The following is a 24590-nucleotide window of genomic DNA, read 5'->3' as shown; positions in this document are numbered from 1 at the left end:
CGGAAAAAAAATTCTTAGTCCACCAACTGTATAGATGTATTATAAGTTTACCAAAACCTTTCGTGGGTGAGAAACAAACAAATAAAAAACTATCTGCGGAATTTTCGTTTGCCTTTTGTTTAAACGTCTGTGAAATTTACTAAAATACGAAATCCAAACTCACGATTGCAAGGAGTTGGCTGCTCCATTTGAAGAATGAAGAGCTTCTGATTTTTTTTTTTTTTTTTTTTTTTTTGCTTCAGAAGTAACTTTGATGATACTGAACTGGTTTGTTATTTAATAAACTTACTTATTTTCGAAGAATTTCTGATGACAAAGAGAATCCAACAACTGCTGAACACGTATTAGTAACTAGTTGTTTTTCTGCAAAAATAGGATTCATACCAGAATGTCCCTCACTTGATTTATTAGACGTTTTTTCATTTCAGATAATCGTCCGATGTGTAACGAGGAAGGTTTGATGGGATTCCGCCTCTTTGACGAAATGTCTTCAATGTATGAAGAATGCTAATTTTTTGTTATTGTATCACAAAAAGTACCTGAGCTAGGCAAATGCTGTTAATGTGAAAATTGTCAGAGTGTTGTCATAATCGTGCACGAAATTAAATTACTAAAATGTCTTTAAAACAATTAAAAAAAAAAATTCTGCCTCTGACGAAATCGTCCCACTTCATCCATTAATGGTAGCTTAGAAAACTAAGAAGCCATTAAGGCAACCGAAGAACCAATTACAACGCGGAAAAGTAATAATAATAATAATTATTATTATTATTATTAAACTTTGCAACAATAAAAAATGCATCTTGAAAACGAAACTGATTAAAAATTATTATCAAAGCATACGAAGCAGAACAAGATTACATCACCATCTGAATATTAACAACAAAAAAAGACTATCCTGCCACCGCGTGCACTTCACGTCAGCAGTGACCTCACAGAACATATTTTCTTTGTGCGGAACATCTGTAATACGACCATATGTTCGACTGCGTGCAAAGTGTATGTACTGAAGGCTGCAGGTGCATTTACTTCATGTTAAACCTCATTTTTTCATCGCCGTCTTTTAACTTGTTTTAGTATTCAAAGCTCTGGATGAGAGAACACGTTTTAGCAACATCTTTAGTTTATTAATATAACTATTTCTGGAAGTGATTTATATCGCGTTGCCCCATGAATGATCTTGTTTTCTTCGTCATCATGTTTTTTTTTTTTTTTAATAATAGTTATCGATAGAAACACGAGATGGCGACAGCTGGCTGGTATGGTTAGCCGAGTGGTTAGCTTACTCGCTCTCCAATCAACAGGTTGCGGTTCGAATTCCGCTGTGGAGATAACTGAGACTCAGATTCATCTCAGTCTCAGTAATCAGAGTTATCTCAATTATGCGTTCAATAAAAAGTTTGCTTTTTATTGAACGCATACCTGAATCAGGTTTTAAACAATGACGACGATGTACTTTTAAGACTCGACATCATCCTTGCTCCCTCCCTTTCTATGAACTCGAATCCCATTCCGGATAACGATGATTGTAAATGTCTTTGGATGTTGATTAAATTTCCCCTGCCTAGAAAAAAGTATGGCTTAGAAAAATATTCACCAAAATGAAGCGTTGTGTAGTGGTCCTGCTTTTAGTAAGCAAAATGCTGAGTATTGCACAAGCACATGTTCAAGGCACTCCCTATCAAACCTTAGACCATTTTTCTTAGCAGCCGTGATTGCCAATTCCTCGGATGGGGATGCCATCGACTTGCAAACACATCTCTGACATTACGATTGTTACTTATAAATAAGCATCACCTTGTGAGAGGTCTGACGATTTCCGAGGTGCTGAGATGGAATACGACAAAAAGTGCTGATCAAGCAGTACTGAGTTCTGCTCCCCATTCCCTCCCCCGACCCAGCATTGTGAGCTGCGCTTCAACTAGCTGGAAGCACTGTTTATTCAAAAAAAAAAAAGAGTCCCAAATTTAAGGTTGGGATGATTTACCATCATATTGTTCTTAAGTCAGGGAAACATGCCTACCCTTGCTTTGTCTTCCGAAAACAAATACATTGATACTGTGGCCTGAAACAGCACATTGAACTTTGAACTCCTCGCAGTGATGAGCATGCTCAGTTCCTTCATCTGTAGTCACTGGAAACCAAGAAATTGTTCCGCTTGTCTGAAAACAATGTGCGCTCGTTATAAAACTCAACGCATTTTTTGCAAAAAAAAAAATAAAAAAAAAAAGAGAAAGAGAAGGAACGAGATAAAGAAAAGACGTGAGGGAGAAAAATCATCAAAACAATACTTTCTGGAACGTACTATAAGAAATACTGATTGTATTTTCTTTCGTTTTCTATAATCGTCCACCCCATATACAATTTCATTTAAAAATTCGACTGACAAAGAAACAAAAATGCGGATTTTTGACTGCTTCAAAACTTTCAAGACTGTTTCATCGGAATGGTTTTTGTTTTAGACTTCTGAATAGTAGGTAATCCCATGACGATGCAATTTTAGCGAATGGATGCGCAGTTTTTTTTTTATTATTTTTGTTTTTATTATATTTTTTTCCAGCTGAGTTCCTTGATTTTGATAGATATGATCCTACTGTATCAGGGCATGTGCTGATCTCATGAAAAGCTTTGAGTGATCGAAGAAAGGGGCTTTTCTGACCAAAGAAGGACGATGCTGACAGAGTAACATTCAGTTGTGATACTTTGTTGAGAATGCATCTACTCACAGTTAACCTCCAGACCTTTTCAAATACATATCAAAACCATTGCAAGGCGAGATCCGTTCTGGTACCAGTAGAGCGTATTCTCTATCCATAACCTGCTTCTTATGAATCTTTGCATTGTGAGGATGCATTTAATTCTCATCCACTGAGACGTTTATTTTCTCATGAGCGGAACCCAACAATAGCGCATACGTTTATAAGAATGTTAAAGAAGAACTGTTTACTTCATTTCTTCGTTGTCTGGTGATGAAAGGAAAAGGGGAAATTACTTACCACGTTTTGAGAGTTTTATCACCAATCGCAACTGATGGTGAAGAGTGTGGCTCGAATTCAGCTTCTGGAAAGATTTTTGACCGTTCTCAACGGCACTCTTCAAATGTTGCTAACAGCAGGTTGTTAGTGAAATGAACAAGTTTATCCGAATGCACACTATAAGCTGAGCTATATATATATCGCTGCCAGACCACCACTGGCATTTCCCAAAATTTAGAAGCTACGCCATCAACAAATATTTTGGAACTTATTTGAAATCAAAAAATATTAACTTGCATCTGAGAGATGAGGGTTTGTTAACATGCCACCTCTAATGTTTTTAGGCGTAACGCTGGCATATCATGAACACCTGAAGAGAAACAACGAAGTTGCTTGGAATAACAGTTTAGCCAAACGAGCCTCCACGTCATAAGGTTTCAGCGCAACGTGTCCTATTGTTCGATGTACGACACCCGACCACTGGACACTAAAATAAATAGCGCCATAAGGTTTATTACGGGAATACTAAGCTGGAATACTCTAGCTGCTTTGCTGCTAATCTTGGCTAACATCTTCCCTTATGAATAGCGTAGAAAAAGTCACTGTAATAACTAGAGATTACATCAGAATAATGAACAGTCCACAGTAACTGATTTTGGAAATGAGACTCCCAGCTTCCCCTGTCTGACCACTTTCAGTGAACGAAAATATAATGAAATGAAATCCAGTAGAAAGTGAATAAATATTTCCTATCTCATCGTCCATATTAAGACGTCTCCGTTATGTTGGAAGAAGGATGATGTGGCATGAGCGTTTCCTTCTTGAAAAGACTTGGTTTCGATTCTTCGTTGACTCTGAAATAAGCTTTTATTATTATTATTATTTCTAACCCGATTGAATAGGATGTTAATATCCTTATTCCGGAATTCTATATCTGTATATTGCGGGTGTTCTTCTGGCCTGTTAGTCTGTTTAGCGGATGACAACTGGAGTTTCGGATTAAAAAAAACCCGCCAAATCTGTATGAGCCCAGCTAACTCACCTTCAGATGAAAAGCTCTGATAAAAGTTCCCGTTCTAAACGTGATTTTAACCCAGGTGTTTCCAAACAAACAGCCTCCCCGAAAACCATTGAGCAACAGAGATTCATCCGAAGTGATCAGTAACTTGAATTTGGAAGATGAGAAAATCTTGCAAGATCATCTAAGAACTAAGTTGAGAACACTTCTATTTAAGGGAAATAAAGTATCGGAATCTTTAGTAGGAAAGTGAAGTGTAAGAGAATTTGGAATTAAGAGCCAATCGGAGGGCTTCATGTTAGGACCAACACTTTTCCCCTAGTATAACAACCAATACTATAAACAGCCTTCAAACAAATGTGAATTTGCCACCCCAAAGTTCTCAGACTGATTGCAAGAAAATACTTCCTAATTACTGGACTTTTAATTCGTTCTGCAGTTTGCACCCGGTGTATATAATACAATACTTAATAAAATAATATGAGTTTAATAACATGACTTTTTGTAATATGCATTTAAAATGTATCACTTGTAAAATAGAGGAGAGTCGCATTCCGAAACCACTCTAATAAAACTTCGTTTCTATTTCAGATCAGAGCGTTTATCGGACTTGGTCCTGTTGCTACCGTAACATACATTAAGAGTCCCATTCGGTACTTGGCTCCCTTCGTAAATGACATTGACGTAAGTTGGTTTATTTATTTATTTTAGTGCACTATCGAGGAAATTGTTAATGAAATTTAAATTACAAATTTATACATGTAATTTCTTATATATGAGAAATAGCAGCCATTTCTTATTCGTTAAGTGAATAAGTATCTTTGGTAAATGATATTAATATAGGATATTGCAAATCTTTTTATTTTTAATTAATTGGGATGATGTGCTTGGATTTTGACCTATTTTAAACTAACTATCAATTGAAATATTTGTATTGATGGAATGCATAAAAAGATATGTGTGTAATGTGGTCCTGTACAATAAAACAATTTGTAAATAAATTACGTACAAAATAATAACATTAATTGAGCCGACACAAAAATCTGCGTCGGCACTTTTAATAAACAGTATTAAATCAAAGACCAAATTCCTATTATGTTTCTATATATTTTATTCTTATGTGTAGTCTATACATAGTTAGGAATCATAAATCTCAAGGGATATTGTCCAGTTTCAAGTCACACTGTACGTCAATGGAAATGCAGAGACATCGCATTGTTATCGACGCACTTCATCGTGATGATGATGATGGAAACACGCGTTTCGAATTGTTCGATGCACAGTGGAATTTAAAGCTGAAAAAAAATTATCTTAAACCGCATACATTTAGCAAGTTAGCTTAGGAATGTTTTATGATTCCTAATTAAGTACGAAGTATCTTGTTCGTTTTATTGATGACGATGGAAATGCACTGCAAATGCCATTGACATCGTTACCATTGTAGCTTATCCTCAATGGTAGTTGCTGCACAAAACGTTTACACATTCTTCCTCTTTGCACGGGATTTGGAGAAGCACTGTGCTTCTGCAGGTTCTTCTGCAATTAAGACACTCTCCATGCATCTCAGCTCTTGTAAATTTTTCTGTTTAAACGTTTATGGGATGGAGCTCCGTCGTCGTTGTCAATGCAGCTGTTTGTTGGAGGTTGTCGCCACGTTGACAGAGCCACATGTACATCCCCCGTAATTGTATTCGCTTAATTCGAGAATCCCTACAACTGTTAGAAGCGGTGCCTTGTGGTGAAGGGATTTATCTGGAAGGCGAATATGCATACCATGCCACATGCGAACCACATTCTTCAACTCTGATACCATTCCGAGGAGATATGGAATATATTACTTGTGTGTACACGAATGAATAAAAACATTGGACGATAATACACAAGGCGAGCTATTGCTAATTTAATGTGGTTCAGCAAAATCTCACTACATAAAAACAGCCACACGATGGACTTTGCTCACTGCTTATGGATCGAATGAAACGAATAAATGCAAACAATAAGGAAAATAATAATAATAAAAAAACATTGAAAGAAAGAGAGTAAATAATAGGAAACATGAAAACTTATAAATTAAAGATTTTACTCTTTCATCTTGTGGAACAATCCGGAGGCGTCCAGTGCAACTCGCTCCCCGTTGAATTTATTCATTTCGTCTGATTGGTAGGCACTGAGTAACGTCATCACAAAGATGTTATTGCTTAATTCAAATTTTTATTTTATTTTATTTTTTGACAACGTGCCAATCCAAGCAGAGTAATTCATCTTTAGTTATACGAATTAGATACTAGAGGTATATCTCATAATGCACGTCCTTTGGCTACCTAATCTCTCCCCGGCATTTTCATCATTGAATATTACTAGTAGTAATATAAGAATATTTCAAAAAAGGGAAAAAAGTTTTAAAAAAAAAAAGATGAAGGTGACAGCATACGAATATGAAAATACTGTCCGGTGTTAGGATACAATTGAAATTTTATTCCGTGTATTGCAGGTACTACGTCTGCAGAAATGAATAATAAATCTGTTTATAGCAATCGATCGCACATGATCTCCGCTTTAAAAAAATCAGCAGAGAAAACCGTGTCAAAAATGTTTTGAGTTTGTAAAGGTGCTTTATCGCGTTTCTTAGCAGGACTAGCTTCTCAGTTGCACATTCCGTAGCTCTGTATCCTGACACGCTACGCACACTGGATACGATACGCAATACGATAACGTACTGTCTCGACACTTTCAGTTGTACACGGCAGTGGCTCCCAAGTACAAATTAGGGAATTTGGACCACTGTTCTTGGTTCCCAGCAAGCGATTATTTAAAGCAATTCCTGACAAATGGTTCGATGAGATGTACAGTACGCTGCGTTTTTTCTGTGCTGGGATAAATACTTCCCTGTCACGCCTCTACCGCTACTACCAGTACGGTAATAATAACAGTCACTTGATTATCTCAACTGAGATATGCTTAATATTTCATAACAACAGATTATTTTATTTAGCTCACCCTTAATTATTTTATATTCCTTTATTATTATTATTTCATTTTCAGTTTTCTTTTTAATTCCGAGATGCAACACTTAAAAAAAAAGTTGAACCCTTAAATAAAACTGAACGAACAATTACCTGCTGCTCAAGTACATTAAATTTATATAACGATGAGCAACAAATGGACTAAATGTCCGATGCATCTTACGAGTGCAGAAAATGTATATAACACTTCCCAAAACAATTTAAGGAATACACGAGAATATTATGCTTGAGAGATTGATTACAATAATCAACCTGATATTGTTTTAAAAAATATATATTTTTTCAAATATAAAATATTCAGAAATCAGTTTGTATAATAAAATTTTATTTTATTTTTCAGTTTTTGTTCGAATTGTTTGGAGTACGTGATTTTCTCCCAAGTAATTGGCTGATGAAGCATCTTTCAGAATTAGTGTGCGATACAAGCATCAGAGTGCTATGCGAAGATGTTATATTTTTATTGGGTGGAGCGGATAAATCTCAGTTAAATATGGTGAGTACAATGCACGGTTGTTTGGGTTGTTCTAAAAATTTAACACACACACACACACACACACACACACACACACGTATATGTGTATGTGTGTGTGGGTGTGTATACACACCCACACACACGAGAGAGAGAATATTTACATCTCACAAGCAAGAACTCAAAAAAAAAATAATGATGATGAAAACTGAAAAATTATTAATTAATAATAACTTCTGCCCTCATCACGTAGCAAATATTGATGCAACCCCTTCCCCAAGAAAAAAACAAAAAATCCAGGGTAAAATCTAATTGACACATATCACATGCATAAGGCAGTAACTTTTGAAGTAAATGATAAGTCAAAGATATCATTTATGTAAATGAATGACAAACCGGAATTGACCAAATATCGACCAGTTCTTGTGCTACACCTCATGAGCCGAATGTTTTGAGAACAACAGTGAACTAAAGAAAAAATATATATTCTGGCGCAGTTGCCGGCATTGTTGGCCAAACGTGGTTATCGTATGCTCTCTCCAAAAGTCTGTGGGTTCAAATCCCACCACGGATATTGATGTCTGTGATTGCCTTTAGGTGTGAGATGAATTTCACACCCCGCTGTGAGAAAACCGCCCTGCTAAATAAAGGGATGAAAAAGTTTCATGTTTGGTCTCTAGAGCAAGGTCTCCGGATTGCGTAAAAAATGTAAACGAAATGTGTATAAAATTAAATGTATATAAAATTAAAAGAATTTTAATTTTTAAAATCTGGTTGAGTTTTAGTTTAGCTTGCTTATTTAGTAAGCTTCATTTTTGACGCTATAAAGTAATGATCGGCCAATTTTCTTTTAATGGTGAAAGTGTGATATTACCTAGGACAAATACATTGATGTGATCGATACATGAGTTAACCAGGCAATGGGCTTTAATTTCTGTGTAAGTCATGGTTTTTTTTTTTTTTTTAATTGCGAGGCGAATAGTTGGCCAAAAGATTTAGGTATTAGGGGAGTCGTCTTGGTCAGCTGTATTGATGCGCATATTACAAATCGCCACACCTTGATTAATGTAGTTTGAGATGAGAGAATCAAACTGATTATGAGCATGATATGTGATGTTTTATGTGTATGGTTTTTCTTTTCTAATTTTAAGTAAAATTCCTTAACGGGGAAGTTTTACCATCCCTCCGATGTGGTACAGCGATATTTTAAAGTTGGTGAGAATTCCAGACACCCATGCATATAAGTATGAGCTGATTTAATTCATTGGAGTTGCTACATACCGTTCGTATTATTATTATTATTTTTTTTTTTTTTTTTTGATATGATAATATTTTTATTGATCTGCTAAAATATTTACACGTACAATAAGCATCTTGAGTGACATTGCAACTTATAGTTTTACAGAATTCAGCACAAAGTGCTATATTTTCTATATTGGATTTCAATTAAAATTTTAAAAAAACTTTTTTGCCTCTGTGTTATGTATTTACAACACATGTTCTTCTAATATTTACAATAAATATTATACCGAATTTTTGAATATAGAATATACATAATTATTATTATTATTATTATTATTATTATTATTATTATTATTATTATTATTATTATTATTATTATTTGATACTTGATAATAATAGGAGACTCAAAATACTTGATAATAATAGGAGACATTAATATAAACATTAGGAACATAAATAACAACACAGAACAATACCTAGACCTATTATCGGCATATAACATAACCCCATCCATACAGTCGTATACACGAGAAGAGATAATCGGAAACACAACAACCTCAACCTGCATTGATCATATAAATATAAGGGCCCCTCCAAACAGCCACACAGCAGCCGTCATAACATGCAAACTAGCAGACCATTATTTCACAGCATTGCAGTTACACACTGAACCAGAACCCATAAAAATCACTGAGACTACAAAACAGTATCATAGCATTGTAAACGAAGCAATAGTGAACGATGAAATCAGAAAAACAGACTGGATGCAGATAGCATCTTTAGACTCTGCTGAAGCTGTATATAATAATCTTAAACTTGAATTTAACAAAATATACAACAAAGCATTAACAAAAATAAAAATACGCTCCCAAACGAAACAAAATCCATGGATAACAGACATCATACTAACAGACATACAAAGAAAAGAAGCCCTATGGAAACAACTTAAGAAGTCACCGAACAATATCGCTTTAAAACCTGAATACAAAAGAAAACGGAATCTCCTAACAACCCAGATTCGATCGGCAAAAAGAAACTATTACAGCAACAAATTAACAACAGCACAGAATGACATAAAGGAAACCTGGCACCTGATTAATGAAATGCTGGACAATATACACAGAACCACTGCCACAGAAACAATAAAACACAGCTTTGCCTGCGACCCCAAATCCCTTAAACAGTTGGCAAACAACTTTAATCAGCACTTCGTGAACTCTGTCCAAAAGCTACAAGAAACAACCTTTCCTCACACATACGAACATTCTCCACTAGGTCCACGAGCAACCCAGTCGATGTGGTTCCCCACAGTAACAAAAGAAGAACTATCACTGGCAATTCAACAAATTAATCCTAACAAAGGACCGGGGATAGACGGAATCAGACCACAAGACATCAAGAAACACTCAACCGACCTACTTCCAGTTATACAAAAACTGTTAAATAAAATCTTCGAAACTGGACACATACCTGAAACACTGAAGACTGCACTAATCACACCCATACACAAACAGGGAAAAAGAAACATAATAAGTAATTACAGACCTATCGCCACGCTGCCTGTAATCAACCAAATCATGGAGCGCATTGTACATCAGAAACTCTCCACATACGTTGAAAAATTTCAAATCATACTCAAAACACAATATGGCTTTCAAAAAAATAAAGGAACAGCAACACTCCTGGAAGACTTCACAGATCTAATAAACGCAGCATTGGATAAAAACAGAATAACATTAGTGGTATTCATTGACCTAACAAAAGCATTTGACACACTAACACATAAAACCTTGTTAACGAAACTTACCCATATCGGAATTGGAGGTCGTCTACTCCAGTGGTTTAAAGCATACACGAAAAACAGAAAGCACATCACACGTATAGGATCAGCACACAGCAAAGAGGTACATGTAACCTGTGGAGTACCGCAAGGAGCTGTCCTATCTCCCATTCTATTTAACATATACACACACGACATATGCCAACTCCCCCTAAAAATGGGGGGGGGGGTGGGGGGGGGGGGGGGTGGGGGGGGGGGGGGGTGGGGGGGGGGGGGGGTGGGGGGGGGGGGGGGTGGGGGGGGGGGGGGGTGGGGGGGGGGGGGGGTGGGGGGGGGGGGGGGTGGGGGGGGGGGGGGGTGGGGGGGGGGGGGGGTGGGGGGGGGGGGGGGTGGGGGGGGGGGGGGGTGGGGGGGGGGGGGGGTGGGGGGGGGGGGGGGTGGGGGGGGGGGGGGGTGGGGGGGGGGGGGGGTGGGGGGGGGGGGGGGTGGGGGGGGGGGGGGGTGGGGGGGGGGGGGGGTGGGGGGGGGGGGGGGTGGGGGGGGGGGGGGGTGGGGGGGGGGGGGGGTGGGGGGGGGGGGGGGTGGGGGGGGGGGGGGGTGGGGGGGGGGGGGGGTGGGGGGGGGGGGGGGTGGGGGGGGGGGGGGGTGGGGGGGGGGGGGGGTGGGGGGGGGGGGGGGTGGGGGGGGGGGGGGGTGGGGGGGGGGGGGGGTGGGGGGGAAAATCTGAGACCTCAAGGGAGTCAAGGTCATCGATAGAGGCTGTAAATTACCCAACCCAGCTATCATATCTTCCCTTAAATTCATTTACACTAGATACATTCACTACTCCAAAGGGCAAATTATTCCACTTACTCACTGCTCTCTGAGAGAAAAACCTAGCTCTTACCCCTTTCTTGACTGAGAACAACCTTAACTTCCATGGATGCCCCCGTGTTCTCTCCCAGCCTTCCATATAACGAAAAATGTCATCATTTGAAATGCTATAACACCCATTCAAAAGTTTATAGACCTCTATCATATCACCCCCTCTTTCTCCTGTTAACCGGAGTCTGTAATCCACATACTCGCAATCTGTGCTCATAATCTAAATCCCATAATCTGGATATAATCCTTGTAACTCTTCTTTGCATCCTTTCAACATCTTCTTTATCCCCTTGGAACCCGGGAGACCAAATCTGCATGCAGTAATCCAAGTGTGGTCTTATCAAAGACTTATAAAGAGGCAAAATAAATTACTTCCTTACATGTCAAGGTTCGCTTCAGCATAGAAATTATCGTCTGAGTTGTATTTGCAACTTTTGCTGTGTGACCTTTGAACTTTAAATTCTTATCCACCAATACACCAAGATCCCTTGCCTCTTCAGTTTCTTGTAGCATAACCCCGCTAATATAATATGCTGCTGGATCTCTAATCACGCCAAAGAGAATAACTTTACACTTACTAACATTAAACTGACAGCCATTTTCGTTTGCCAGATTTCCAGTCTATTCAAATAATTTTGTCATTGCTGAATATCAGTAGCAACCCTGATTGCCCAGCCTCTCTTCGCATCATCAGCAAACAATTGCAAATCTGATGATAGACCCTGCTTGAAGTCATTAATGTATAGATTGAACAATAATGGCCCAAGGACTGAATCCTCAGGTACACCACTAGTTACCTTAAATCTGGCAGATTCACACCCACTGTATACCACTTTCTGATATCTGTCTGTTAACCATCCCCTGATCCAAGTCAATAGATTATGTTCCAATCCCATATTCTCCAGTTTACGCAACAGCCTACCTATCGTGTGGTATCCTATCAAATGCCTTAGAAAAATCCAACATTATCATAGTGTATCCATTTCCTTTATCCAACTCGGCCGTAACATTGTTATAAAATATGAGCAAATTGATAAAACATGACCTTCCTTTAATCAACCCATGCTGTTCCCTGCAGAGTATAGAATGATGGTCTACCCGTTTCTGTATGCGAGTTCTTACTAACTTCTCTTAAATCTTCACTACCACACCAGAAATACTAATAGGTCGGTAGTTAGACACATCAGTTTTTGCACCACCCTTATGCAATGGAACTATATTACATTCCTTCCATTCCTGAACTGAGACTCAAGTTATACAAATCTGTGAAAGGCTTAGCCAATTCAGCTGAACATTCCTTTAACAAACGGGCAGATATTTCATCTGTCCCTATTGACAAATTCTTATCCAGGTTATGCAAAAGCTCTTCACCTCATTTTCATGAACCTCTAACTCTTCATCCAACGTAGCACTGTGCACCATACTACAAACACCTGGTTGATATATCTTAGAAAAGTGAGCACTCATTAACTGAACAATCTCCTTAGCTTCCGACACTCGTGCACCATCTGCATTTAATAAAGTTATTCTTCCACATTCATTCTTTCTTTTGCGTGCGGCATAAGGATAAAATCCTTTTGAATTGCTTTAGCTTGCATGACCAATTTCTTTTCATACTCCGTTTTAGCTTTTCTCACAATACTCATTACTTTTCTGGCTTAAGCTTTATATATTTCATAACTCCTCTCACTCTTATTCTCACGATACTCTTTCCATATCATCTTCTTCTTGTGTATTTCTAGCTTAATAAGGCTGCACATCCATTTCACACCCAACCTATTTACTCTTCGAACACTAGGGATACATTCAGATACCGCCTCATTCAAGCACTTTTTCAAAGATTCCCATGCATTGCTGACATTTTTTCCATTCAATAACTGATACCATGGGACCAAAGATAGTATTCTCCTAAGTCGATCATAATTTCCAGCATTGTAGTTCAGCTTGTAGCCTGTTTTAATCGGAGCTTCAATACAAATAGATATTTCCCAAGAAAGAACAGCATGATCACCGTCACTAATCGGTGGTAAAATAGCTATATTCTTGACAGAGATCCCTTCTGACGCTATGAGCAAATCCAACACGCTTTGACCTCGAGTTTCTTTTTTCGCATGCTGCTTGAGAAAGTTGTCTCGCAACAATTCAATAAATTCCCATTCTTTCTGATCATGAGATTTCTCTTCTACTCAATCAATGTTTGGAAAATTAGTCACCTATAATGATCATTCGCTGGTACCCATAAAGCTAAATTGGCGATGCATTTCTTCGTCCCCTACAACTGAGCTGCCAGGTCTGTAGCAACACCTCACCATGTATTTCATTCTGTTAACCTCCACTTCACCAAATAGACTCAAACTCTTCGCTACATGGGACATTGTTGCCATCATTGTTTTCTTGTATTTCTACCCTAACTGGACTTAAGTCATCTGATATCATTAGTGGCACTCCTCCTCTTCTCCTATCTCTTCTGTCATTCCTAAAAATAGGATATCCGTTACACTCGATCCCACTTACCATATCTGATTCTGATAGCCAGGTTTCACTAATGCCAACAATCTTAGGCCACATCGTATTCAATAAAGCAACTAACTCAACCCCTTTGTTTCTAATGCTCCTGGCATTTGTGTATAGATTTAATAAATTACGACCTTTTGTAAACATTTTTAAGAGGTGATCAGATTCGTTTTCGAGCAGAGCATAAGGCACTTGGAGCGTAACACTTACATACCAGAACAACCATTCCTTCATTTGAATTATTGAAATTAACAAGATAAATACATTCGTATGCTGTGAGTAGTATATTTTATTTTCTATAGAGTCGGATTGGCGTTTACACAGCTCACAATCCAGCAGGGACTTCAACGCAGAATATAGTTCACTGGGCACAGGTAAGTCTTTATTTCTAACTGCAACAGAATTACCTCATACATAACGTTGTTGATTTTTATGTTAATTTATACGCGTTTAATTGTTTATAAAAATATTTCTGTTTTCTTTGGTTAGAAGAATGGCTGAAGCTATTAAGCCCCGAGGTCAGTGTACTCTCTCTGTGTTAATTGCGCATTTTCCGGATAGTTCGACTCTTTTTTTTTTTTTTTTGCATGATTCATCCCGGAGGAAAAGCTTCAGTGGGTAACGACGATACCCTTTGGTTGGAAAGATCTTTGTTCGATTCCCTTCTGACATACGAAAAACCTTTATATGAGCATCGAAGATGAGTTACTCGTCTCATACAGCGATGGAAGGATTTTTTCCTGCAGAAAACTCGGGTTTTCCATTCCAGCTAAGCAGGCAGACAAACCGGCTGCAAAGAACACACACAATACTGTGGACGAAGCAATTGTAGCCTTAGTTGCTTCGGCCAAACTGAAATAGCCGGAGAACAAGTCCTACCACGCGATGTAGGACTTTTCCTCTAGAGTCGGCAGGGTTGAACCAATAAAGGTAAGCCCTTTCGAAATCGGTTTTAAGAGAGAAGAATTTCAATCGAAACGATCCAGAACATGGACCACAATCAGTATCAAAATAAAAGCGTTGAAAAATAAGCTAATTTTAGTTCAAAATGATCGGCGAGTGAATATTTCATAGCATCAGAAGAGTTTGAAATTCTCATTTCTTTTCTCATTCGTTCTCGAAATTCAAAAGAATTTTTTAAACGCCACAGTTTCGGATTTTGATAAACGTTTTTGGCCAAATGTGTTGCTACATAAGATGTTACTCGAAATGCGGTTAAATTCGCAATCATGTTTTTCTGTTAGTCTTCGTACAATCACTTCGGTACGACACTTCTGGGGCAGACTTCGTAAACTAGATAGTGGTTGACAAAGGTGTATATAATATTTCTAAGCAGTAGATTTGGGGCGATTTGGGCTACGTTCAGAGCAATGGAGGCAATGAAGACAGTGTATTTTGTTTGTTAAAACCCCTTCGACACTGTATGACACTGGCTAACTCACCTTCGATTGAAAAGCATTGAGAATATTTCTTCGCAGCGGGACTCTAGCGCAGGTCTTTCCAACTAAAGTCTATGTGTAATATTATTAGCTGTTTGAGATCTTATTATACGATAATTGGATTTGACTGTTCTGTAATTATTATCATGTAAGTAGTTTCAGAGCTTCTGTAGCTCACTCGGTCTAGACAATAGACAAAGCCCTTTGGTTAGAAAAAACCTGGGTTCGATTCCCATCAGTGATGTGTGGAACTTTTATCTGGTCTCTTTCGACGGAAATTGAGTTAGCCAGTCTCATACGGGGGTAAAGTTTTTCTTGTTTCGTTTCGTCTTTTTTGTTTCTTTTTTGTTTTGTTTTGTTTCAGGGGTGTTTCGTTCCCTAGAACAGGCAAACCGACCCCTTGAAGGCACACGGATTATAGCCATGAATACTGCTCTTAGAGGGATGCAGCAAGGAGTGACGAACCGGCAGCATTAAATTCGTCGTGAATCCTTCGTTAGGGGACTATACCCGTCCTAAAGGGATGGATGAGACTAATCAATCAAGTGGTTTCAGCATAACTGTATAATAACATAGGTGTCGGTTGTTAGTATTTCACGTGCTGCAAATATGTAAATGAAGTCGGTATTCGGTTTGCCATTTATATTGCAGTGTTATAAATCTATTCACTTTACAATTTTTGCACAGAATGCATAAATTGTTATAGCTTGTCTTATATGTTTTCATATAACACGTACTATATTAGCGCTTTATGTACGTAGGAGATAAGTCATTCAGTGTGTATTGCTGGCTTCCTATTATACGAAGGTTATTTTGTAGGTGATTTATGTTCCAGTTCATATCTGCATCAAGATAACTTCCAATGCATCGAATTGCTTAAACTTCAATGATGGTGAGAGTTTTATTGATGCATATGCGTTGCATGTAGGAGGGCACATGCCACTTTGTTGCGTGCTTATTGTTCAATTGTTTCGCTTAACGATAACGAACCAGACAATGTTGTTGACCAGATTGATGTCATACTGTATGTTTTCTTGGGAAGTGCTTACGTCGATATGAATGTATCCATAGCTGAGTCATCTCTCCTCTGAGAAAGAACTGATTAATATCATACATATACTTCTTGAAGCGAAGATACTGGTTACTGGTAACTCTTTAATCATTGTAGATGCGATTGTATGATTTGTTTTCTGTAATGAAGGCAATTTATTAAACACCTGTGCAGAGGCCCTCCGATTCCAGCATGCTGGAATTGGTTAATTCGAGTAATCGTCTGCTTCAGAAATTTAATTTATTAATTTTTGGTATAATCGAACCTAAACTAGGAAAGCGTTGCCTATTATCTTTCAGTCTAATCTCATCAAATCTTGTCCATATGTTTGAATTAATTTCATAAACTACAGAGAATAGTTAGTTCCGCTTCTGTTATGGTTGGAAACCAATGTTAATTCGCTCGTGTTCCGAGTAGGAGGTCGCTCTTTATGGGTGGCAGGAATCTTTTTCTGTAGTTCTAGGAAAATGTTCAGATCTGGTTAAAAACATTTAGTAGCTGTTGGAAAACCTGGTTTCTCTCATGGAGCTGTGTTTTATGGTTTCAAAGGTAGTGGCTTAGAAACCATACTTAATCAGATCCTAGGTTTGTTTCACGTCGTTTGGTTTAAAGGTTAACTTGCCTCTATAGTAGTTTATTTTTGAATTTATTTTATGCATTATGAGGTTATTTCTTGTGCATCTGTTTTCAGCTTCTAAAGGTGTGTTATTTCATTATCGCGGATTTTAACAGCTCTCCTCCTGTCTGTCCATAGCAGGCCAAATCACAGTCGCATGGAACTTCACACATTCAGGGATATGCCAGAGAAGGGAGTTTATCCTTAGGAAAGCTGATCAGAGTTGACAATTTAACGTGTGGCTTGAATGTGTTGCGAATGCTTTATTTTAACACCTGCCTTGGAGGAAATAAAAAATACATCCGCTACCATTATTATGGCAAGTCTGGACTGACAGACCACTCTTTGGATACCCCTTCATACAGGATTAGATGAGCGAAACCAATGTGCTTTAGATGTCGTTAGAGGTCAGAAAGACTATTTTTTTTCTGTTTCAGCGGTGGCTATGAAGCATTCTCCTAACCCGAACAAGTAGGTTTGCATTAATTTGCCAAAAATTTGAAAGACTGTTATCTTAAGATCAACTCCTGTATAGCTGTAATACTTATTTATTTATTTTTATATTAATAAAAAAATAATTTTTACATTAATTTTACATCTTCTGTCCATTGCAATTTAAATTGTTTCATTTACTCATCGGCCCGTGTTAATTAACTGTAACATATAATGTCCTCTGAAGATTCTGATTTGAAATCCATCGAAATGTATAAGCCAGTTAGTAAACATCTTTTTTATAATTCAGCTGGTTTGGAGTTGTAATACCGTTAAAATAAATTATGTATGAATAACGTCCAACACCTAAGCTTGTTTATTATATTATCTGTTATAGCATATAAGTATAAAGTATAGTATGACTCTTCAGGGTCATAGAGTAATGAGCTGGGAGTTTCCATTTTCTAATTGCTATCGCGCCATGTATCAGCAATGCATCTATTTGGTGGTTCCCTCATTCTTCGGTGAACTATATAAGAAGCTGATAGTATATCTGACAGATTCTTCCCAAGTATATCACGTTACTGATGATATTAGGTTAGGTGCAGTGTTGTTATGATTTCTATCGGCAATGTTTATATTTATAACACTCATCACTATTAAGTGATCAGTTATGCTTATTTCTGGAAATGAAAGCCATTTATTTATGCAAAATTCATGTTGAAGTCGTAGAAATGCACCACAACAACAACAATGCACTAAATACTCCTGATGAAGCGAATTTATTATTCCACTGAAAATGTTTTGGCATTTTTAAATTTCCAATGAATATTTTTACTACTAATATTTGTTCAATGAATATTAGTATTCTATCTCCTTGTTCTGTAGGCAGTGTGATAATAACAATAATGCAATAAAATATATCATTGAGATATGTATAAAATACTTAGTATAGTTGTAAGATGACATGGAATGTCTTCAATTTTGTTCTTTCTTTTTTTTTCGCAACAGATGGTAAATTCGCATGTCTTTCAAAAGTATGATTATGGAGAAAAACTTAATGAACAGAAATACGGTCAGGTAAGGTTCCAAATATTTGTTAATTTCAACTGAAATAATTAGGGGGTTTGTTACAAAAAAAAAAAAAGGTAAGAAAGGATAATAGGCATCAGTTATATTGCAAATTTCGGATGTGGCTATATACCTCGAGCTAAATAAAGCACGAAACAGTGAATGGGAAGTATGAAACACTGTAAACACTCTCCTCCAACATAACTGTTATTTTTGCGAATGGTGTCGGCTCTCTGATGAGAAATATGTAACTATGTGCAGTATATACTATTTTCCTATATAATTGAATTGCCTTCTTTTCCATTGTCTTTCCTTATAGGTCCACAGACTAGCAGATCACACATTAAGTTGTGTTTCAGGTCATGCATGTTTAATCCTCTTGTAGTTAACTGCTGGAAGTCAGTGTTGTCATCACACCTCAGAAACGGACCTCAAAATTTTGGGATAATTTTGATGTGACATCAAAATATCAGCAAAATATTTCTTATAAGTCTGAATTTCTATAGTCCTGGGTGTATAAAGTCATCAACTTCCCGTTCATATCACGACTATGAACAGGGAAATGGAAAAATTTCACATAGCGTGTGTGCTCAGAGAACCTTATTCCTGCCTCTTTCTTACATCCGTAAATTCTGGTGGTGGTACTTGTAAATGAAAAAAAGCACCAGCCACTAAAAACTTCTGCTTTTCGTCGTTGTGTTGCGATCCATCAGAGGTATCGATGGAATTCACATAATATCCATCATGTTCCTGCTGCTTGTTACAAATACTGACGAGTTCTTTCTATTTTTCCATTTCTTTAAGTGAGGAAGCGGTACTTTCTCACCAGTTACCAGATTAGAAGCTGTCCACCCTTTTTCTAATGACTGACAATTCTCCTCCTACTAGGAAATATGTTGGTCAGAGATCGATTCCTCCATCAAAATGGCAGTCAGTTTGTTCTCTAGTAAAGTCGGAATGTTTAGTTTCGACCTAAACCAACTCTATCGCTTGCCAAGATTTTCTGCAGGAATCAGATCAAAACCCTGTGATCACTACTATTAATCTCTTAACTCCATTTATTTCACACCATAGCTCTCGAATTATGGCATACTGGATTATCGTATGATTCTCAACAGATAATTTCTATAGAACCACCATAGTGGATCGCAATACAGAATTGTCTATAATGATGTTCAATGTCCATATTTTATCCTGAGATGGACTATGACAAGGGTCATAGAAATCGTCAGGAGAAGAATATTTACATCACAATACTACGGCCACCACACTTTAACAAACGGGACAATGCACATGGATAAATCCTGTCGTCTGCTAGGCCAAAACACATCCATCTGATTTGAAAAACTGCGCATCACGATTCTCCACTTTGTATCACAGCTGCTGGCACGTAGTAGGCAAGCCTGCTTCATGCAGTTAATGCATCAGCTCTTTTGCATGCTGGAGAGAACGCACATGCCCGTTTTTAGCGTTTAGAGAGTGTTTCCTGGTTTTCTTTCTTTCCTTCCATTACGTTTCCATCTTTGTAATCGAGTGCCAGCGGCAGTTGAACTCGAATGCTCTAATTGTGCTGCAGTCGCACCAATTGATTCAAGAACTTGTGTGACACCTTAATATATCCTTCAGCTAGAAGTCAATTAAACGTTCACCATTTCCAGCGTGTACACAACTGCAGTCAAAACAGTTCACGACTTCATTCATCCAATGCAACCGTAAAAGCAATTCGAGAATTTAAATTGGCAGTTCCTTGTCTCAGACGTGAAACTTTGTACATTTTATCTTTCTAGATTGAATATTAAAAATAAGTTGTGTTTAATATTTCTTTTACTCTCATTTGTGCATCCCTTCCTCATTCTGAGAAGCAAATTAAGTTTCCACGACATAACATATTCTTCTAAATCCTTACATTCCTACAGTATTGTCGAAAGGGAACGTTTGGAGTATTTCTGTACATGGTCCTCTTTTTTGTAGCAGAAATTGGCCTTTTTTAAAAAAATGTTTCCTTTATTTAACTGAAGTCAATCTGGACATTTTTTTCAACATATATTGGGACATAAGAATCCCGAGAATTTTTTTAATGTAAATTCCTTTTCCAGCTTAAGAGACAATCGGATTCGATCCTACAGTCTGTTAGTTGTAGAGTGAAAATTCTTCACTGGCCAACTAGGAAGGCAAATGCAGCGGTACTACGACATACAAATAATAGACTTGGGCTATTATCTGTATGTCGTAGTACCGCTAGTATGCCGTAGTAGACATCGAAATGCACAGAACATATAGACATTTGCTAGGGCATTTATTTGCAGGTTCCACACTCTGAAATATTTGTTTGCTAACCGAGTTTGGGTGTTACCAACGTCTATGATAACTTAACCGAATATCCGGAAACATTTTACGATAGTATGAAAAGAGAAGGCATTGCTAATGGCTGTTTGTCTGGTGACTGTCTGCAGGAAGGGATTATTTTACCTTCATGATGATGACAGTGCTGTCTTGCGTGGTGATACATTCAGCTGATGACTGGCTCTGGTTAATTACCGCCTATCAGACAGAGTATTTAACTGTAACCACATGAAATATATCAATACTCAAAACTGCACTGTCACCAATTAGATGGCGGCCATGAGTTGCCTCCCGCTCTCTAGACAGTCATCAGTCAAGTAGCCATCCAAGAGAAATTTTATGAGACAGATAGTCACATTACGCACAAATAAGGCCCATTCCAATCAATGATTACCCGGTGTACCTTATTGTAATGGCAGAAGGAAGCATGGAGGACAGTCCAATGAACTACATTTGTAACGCTGCACTCTTCCTTCCTGTTGAAGAAATCCTTAGCAGATCTCTTTCTAGTATGAAGAGCGAGCACTTTCATTCTTGCCAGATGACGGTAAGTTGAAGTGCTGGAAATAGCAATCTCTATGTCGTCGAACACACCTACAATATGTTGATGGAAAATGTGAGTAAGCCGAAACGTTACTGTTCTCTTAAAGAAGTTGTTGCCTGTTTATTAGAAGGGGAGCAGAAAATTCGTAGGTTCGAATAAAAACTGTGAGAAGACCACTCAGAATTTCTGCGTGGTCTTCTTTAACTTTTTTTTTTTCTTTTCTGAATCATGTTCTAGATTTTCTTGGTATCCCAGTACGTGTTGCGAAGATTGTTGGCATTTAGATTTCAAAGTGTACTGTGCATGATATGCAGAAAGACTCTTGTAGCTTATGTTTTTTTTTCTTTCTTTCCGATCTAGAAAATTCCTCCGCTGTACGATGTAAAGAAGATCGACACCCCTGTTGTTCTCATGTGGGGGGAAAATGACTGGCTTGCTGATCCCAAAGATGTGTCTCTCTTAGCGCCGAAACTAAAAAATCTTATCGAAAATTACCGCGTGAAGTATCCTTCCTGGGATCATTTGGACTTCATTTGGGGAATAGACGCTCCAGAGTTGGTGTACCGAGAAATATTCAAAATCCTTCGTGCGTATTAACTAGATAAGGGATCTGTTATAAGTGAAAATGCTAGGAGTGTCTTTGCCTTTTTTTTGTTTGTTTGTTTTATTTCTCATCGTAAAAGATGTAAAAACGAATAGGACATCGACGTTTTACAGTAACTCCCAAACGTATTGTAAAATGGTGAAAGAATTCCTAGTAATCCATAGTAGAGAAAATAACATAATTACACAATATTTCACTGTAATATCGTCTATTCTGTTTGTACTAAACTGTGTTGTATTTTGTTGTTTAAATTAATGTATATATTGGAATTAAATTATTAAATTAATTGTCTCATATTTTCTCGTAATATAAAATTATCCACATAACAAAAGACAACAGCATACTTAGACAAAGAAATGTTTTTTTTTTGGGGGGGGGGGGGGCACACTAGCTATTAGTCATCTATAGTCTAAAAATTTAAACTGGTCCAAAAAATGCTCATTTAACTAAAATTAAAGCAATCGTATCCCCAATTTTGACATATTCATCAATGACTGGCTTCAGACACATTTTTCAACGATTTTAGTTTTATGATCACCGACATCATTTTTGTGCTAATAAATCTGAATCTGAATAAACTGGCCGCACTTGAAGAATGTGAGACGGTCGTCAAATCCCACGACATGATGAATTCACACCAGCAGCTGAAGAAACTGTTTCGGTATAATGCAAATTCAAAGCATTAATTTTTATTTTGTGAAGCATTCATTTCTTCCAACTAACATAAGCTTGAATGAAGGCTCAGAATATTGCAATTCTTCACATGCTGAATGAGCATATGCAAAAATGGTCATTTTTTTTTAAATTCCTTTGGTTGTTATAGGCAAACATGAAACAGGCGCTTTACATCTATTTGAATCATTCCAGAAGTTTTAAGTGTTATAAATAAATTTCTTGCATATGGAAAGTCTGCATACTGATTTATGGAGGGACTGGATTTGTGAAATCTCATTACACAGTACAGTATAGGACTTGACTAAGTAACTGCATCATACTTTTTTTTTATTTCAAGTGTCGGACAAAAACCTGAAACTTGTCATAGTCACTGACGAGAACCAACGTTGCGAAATGGCTATTAATACCAGTGAAACCCTTCATCAAAATCACTAATATAAGGAATAGATATATACGGAATCAAGGATAGAATCGGTTGCCTAAAATCTTAGGTGGTGTAGCATGAAGCAAATTCGACATGAGATTAAACAAATAAGTCGAATCTCTTCTAGTAAGCTATCGGTTACTAATGAAACTTTTAATCTCGAAGACAAACATTATTGGTTTATGTTTTTATAAGATTCCAACCACGAAAAGCTCTAAACCAGAGGAATAGAAAATCCGAAAACCCCATTCTAGAGATCAAACGTGATACTTGCCTCAAGGTGGTAGTCTCATACCGAGTGGCCAAAATTTTCCACACTCACCACAAACGACCACACATCACTTTGGAATTCGAATCCATAGCTCGCTGGTTGCAGAGCAGGAATAACATCCAATCGGCCAACAACGACAGCGATATTTAACTTTAAAACAATAATAAATATTATCCTTTTTCTTTTTTATAGTAGCTTTTGACGATGCCCTTTGCTTGGTAAACCTGAGTTCAAATTCCCTCTGGAACCCGAAGAGATTTTCAACTAAACGTGTTAGTGTGCCGGTCAGAGGTAGGTGGTAGGGTTTTCCCTCCAGGAAACGCGATTTTTTCATCGCGCGAACCGGTCAGAAAACGCAGACGCAATTCATAGATATAATACTAGCCTTAGTTACTATAACTGCAATTTTAAACAGTGACCAAAAAAAAAAAACATCTTTTAACAACATCAAACTTGGTTATAACGAGCACCAGAGGATCGACAAGTTATAACTGTTAATTATAACCACTATATCATTATTATTACTCACTATATCAGTGATGAGTTAAAACTACTTCCTATACTTTTATTCTCAATAACTCGATAAAAAATAGATTCAATAAATAAAATAATTATTAGAGTGGAAAATTAACAATATAACTACATACCTAGATATTATTTGTATGAATATGCTTGTATAAATTACAATATTATTATTATTATTATCTGAGACCCCCAAGGACTCATCAAGAAAGGCTATGAATCACTCAAACCAGCTGCCCTTACCTCCTCCTAAATTCATTACCACTAGATGCACGCACTACCCCCTAAAGGCAAACTAATACACTCACTCACTGCTCTGTGAAAGAAATAACCTAACTCATACCCCTTTCTTGACTGCGAACAAACTTCCATGGATGGCCCCGTGTTCTCTCCCCACCGTCCATATAACGAAAACTTTCATCAGATGATATCCTATATCACCCATTCACAAGATTATAGACCTCAATCATATCACCACTCTTTCTCCTGTTAACCAGTCTGTAATCCACACACTCACAATTTGTCCTCATGATCTAAATGCTATAATCTGAATAAGTCTTCATGCCTCTCCTTTATCTACTTTGGAACCGGGAGACCAAATCTGCGCACAATAATCCTGGTGCGATCTTATCAAGACCTTATAAAGAGCCCAAAATGACTTCCTTATCCTTACATGTCAAGGTTCGCTTCAGCATCACATTTATTCTCTGAGT

General features: G+C 37.6%; 1 protein-coding gene across 1 annotated transcript in view; it reads left to right on the top strand.

Annotated features, from left to right (window-relative positions):
• LOC150106245 (lysosomal acid lipase/cholesteryl ester hydrolase-like) overlaps positions 1–22277 on the top strand; it is a 34096-nt gene extending 11819 nt beyond the window's left edge. The window contains exons 6-10 of the mRNA XM_090392265.1: positions 4585–4677; positions 7357–7509; positions 14188–14259; positions 18435–18503; positions 21742–22277. Coding sequence (XP_090248391.1) covers positions 4585–4677; positions 7357–7509; positions 14188–14259; positions 18435–18503; positions 21742–21978 — 624 coding nt within the window. The 3' untranslated portion in view covers positions 21979–22277. The remainder of the gene's footprint in view (positions 1–4584; positions 4678–7356; positions 7510–14187; positions 14260–18434; positions 18504–21741) is intronic.
• Positions 22278–24590: the final 2313 nt, after the last annotated feature.

The sequence above is a fragment of the Typopeltis vanoorti genome, chromosome 5 (assembly GCF_054136105.1).
Source record: "Typopeltis vanoorti isolate ZY-2024b chromosome 5, IOZ_Tvanoo_1.0, whole genome shotgun sequence".
NCBI lineage: Eukaryota > Metazoa > Arthropoda > Arachnida > Uropygi > Thelyphonidae > Typopeltis > Typopeltis vanoorti.
Note: the sequence above shows the minus strand (reverse complement) of the source record. Positions and strands in the feature narration are given on the sequence as shown.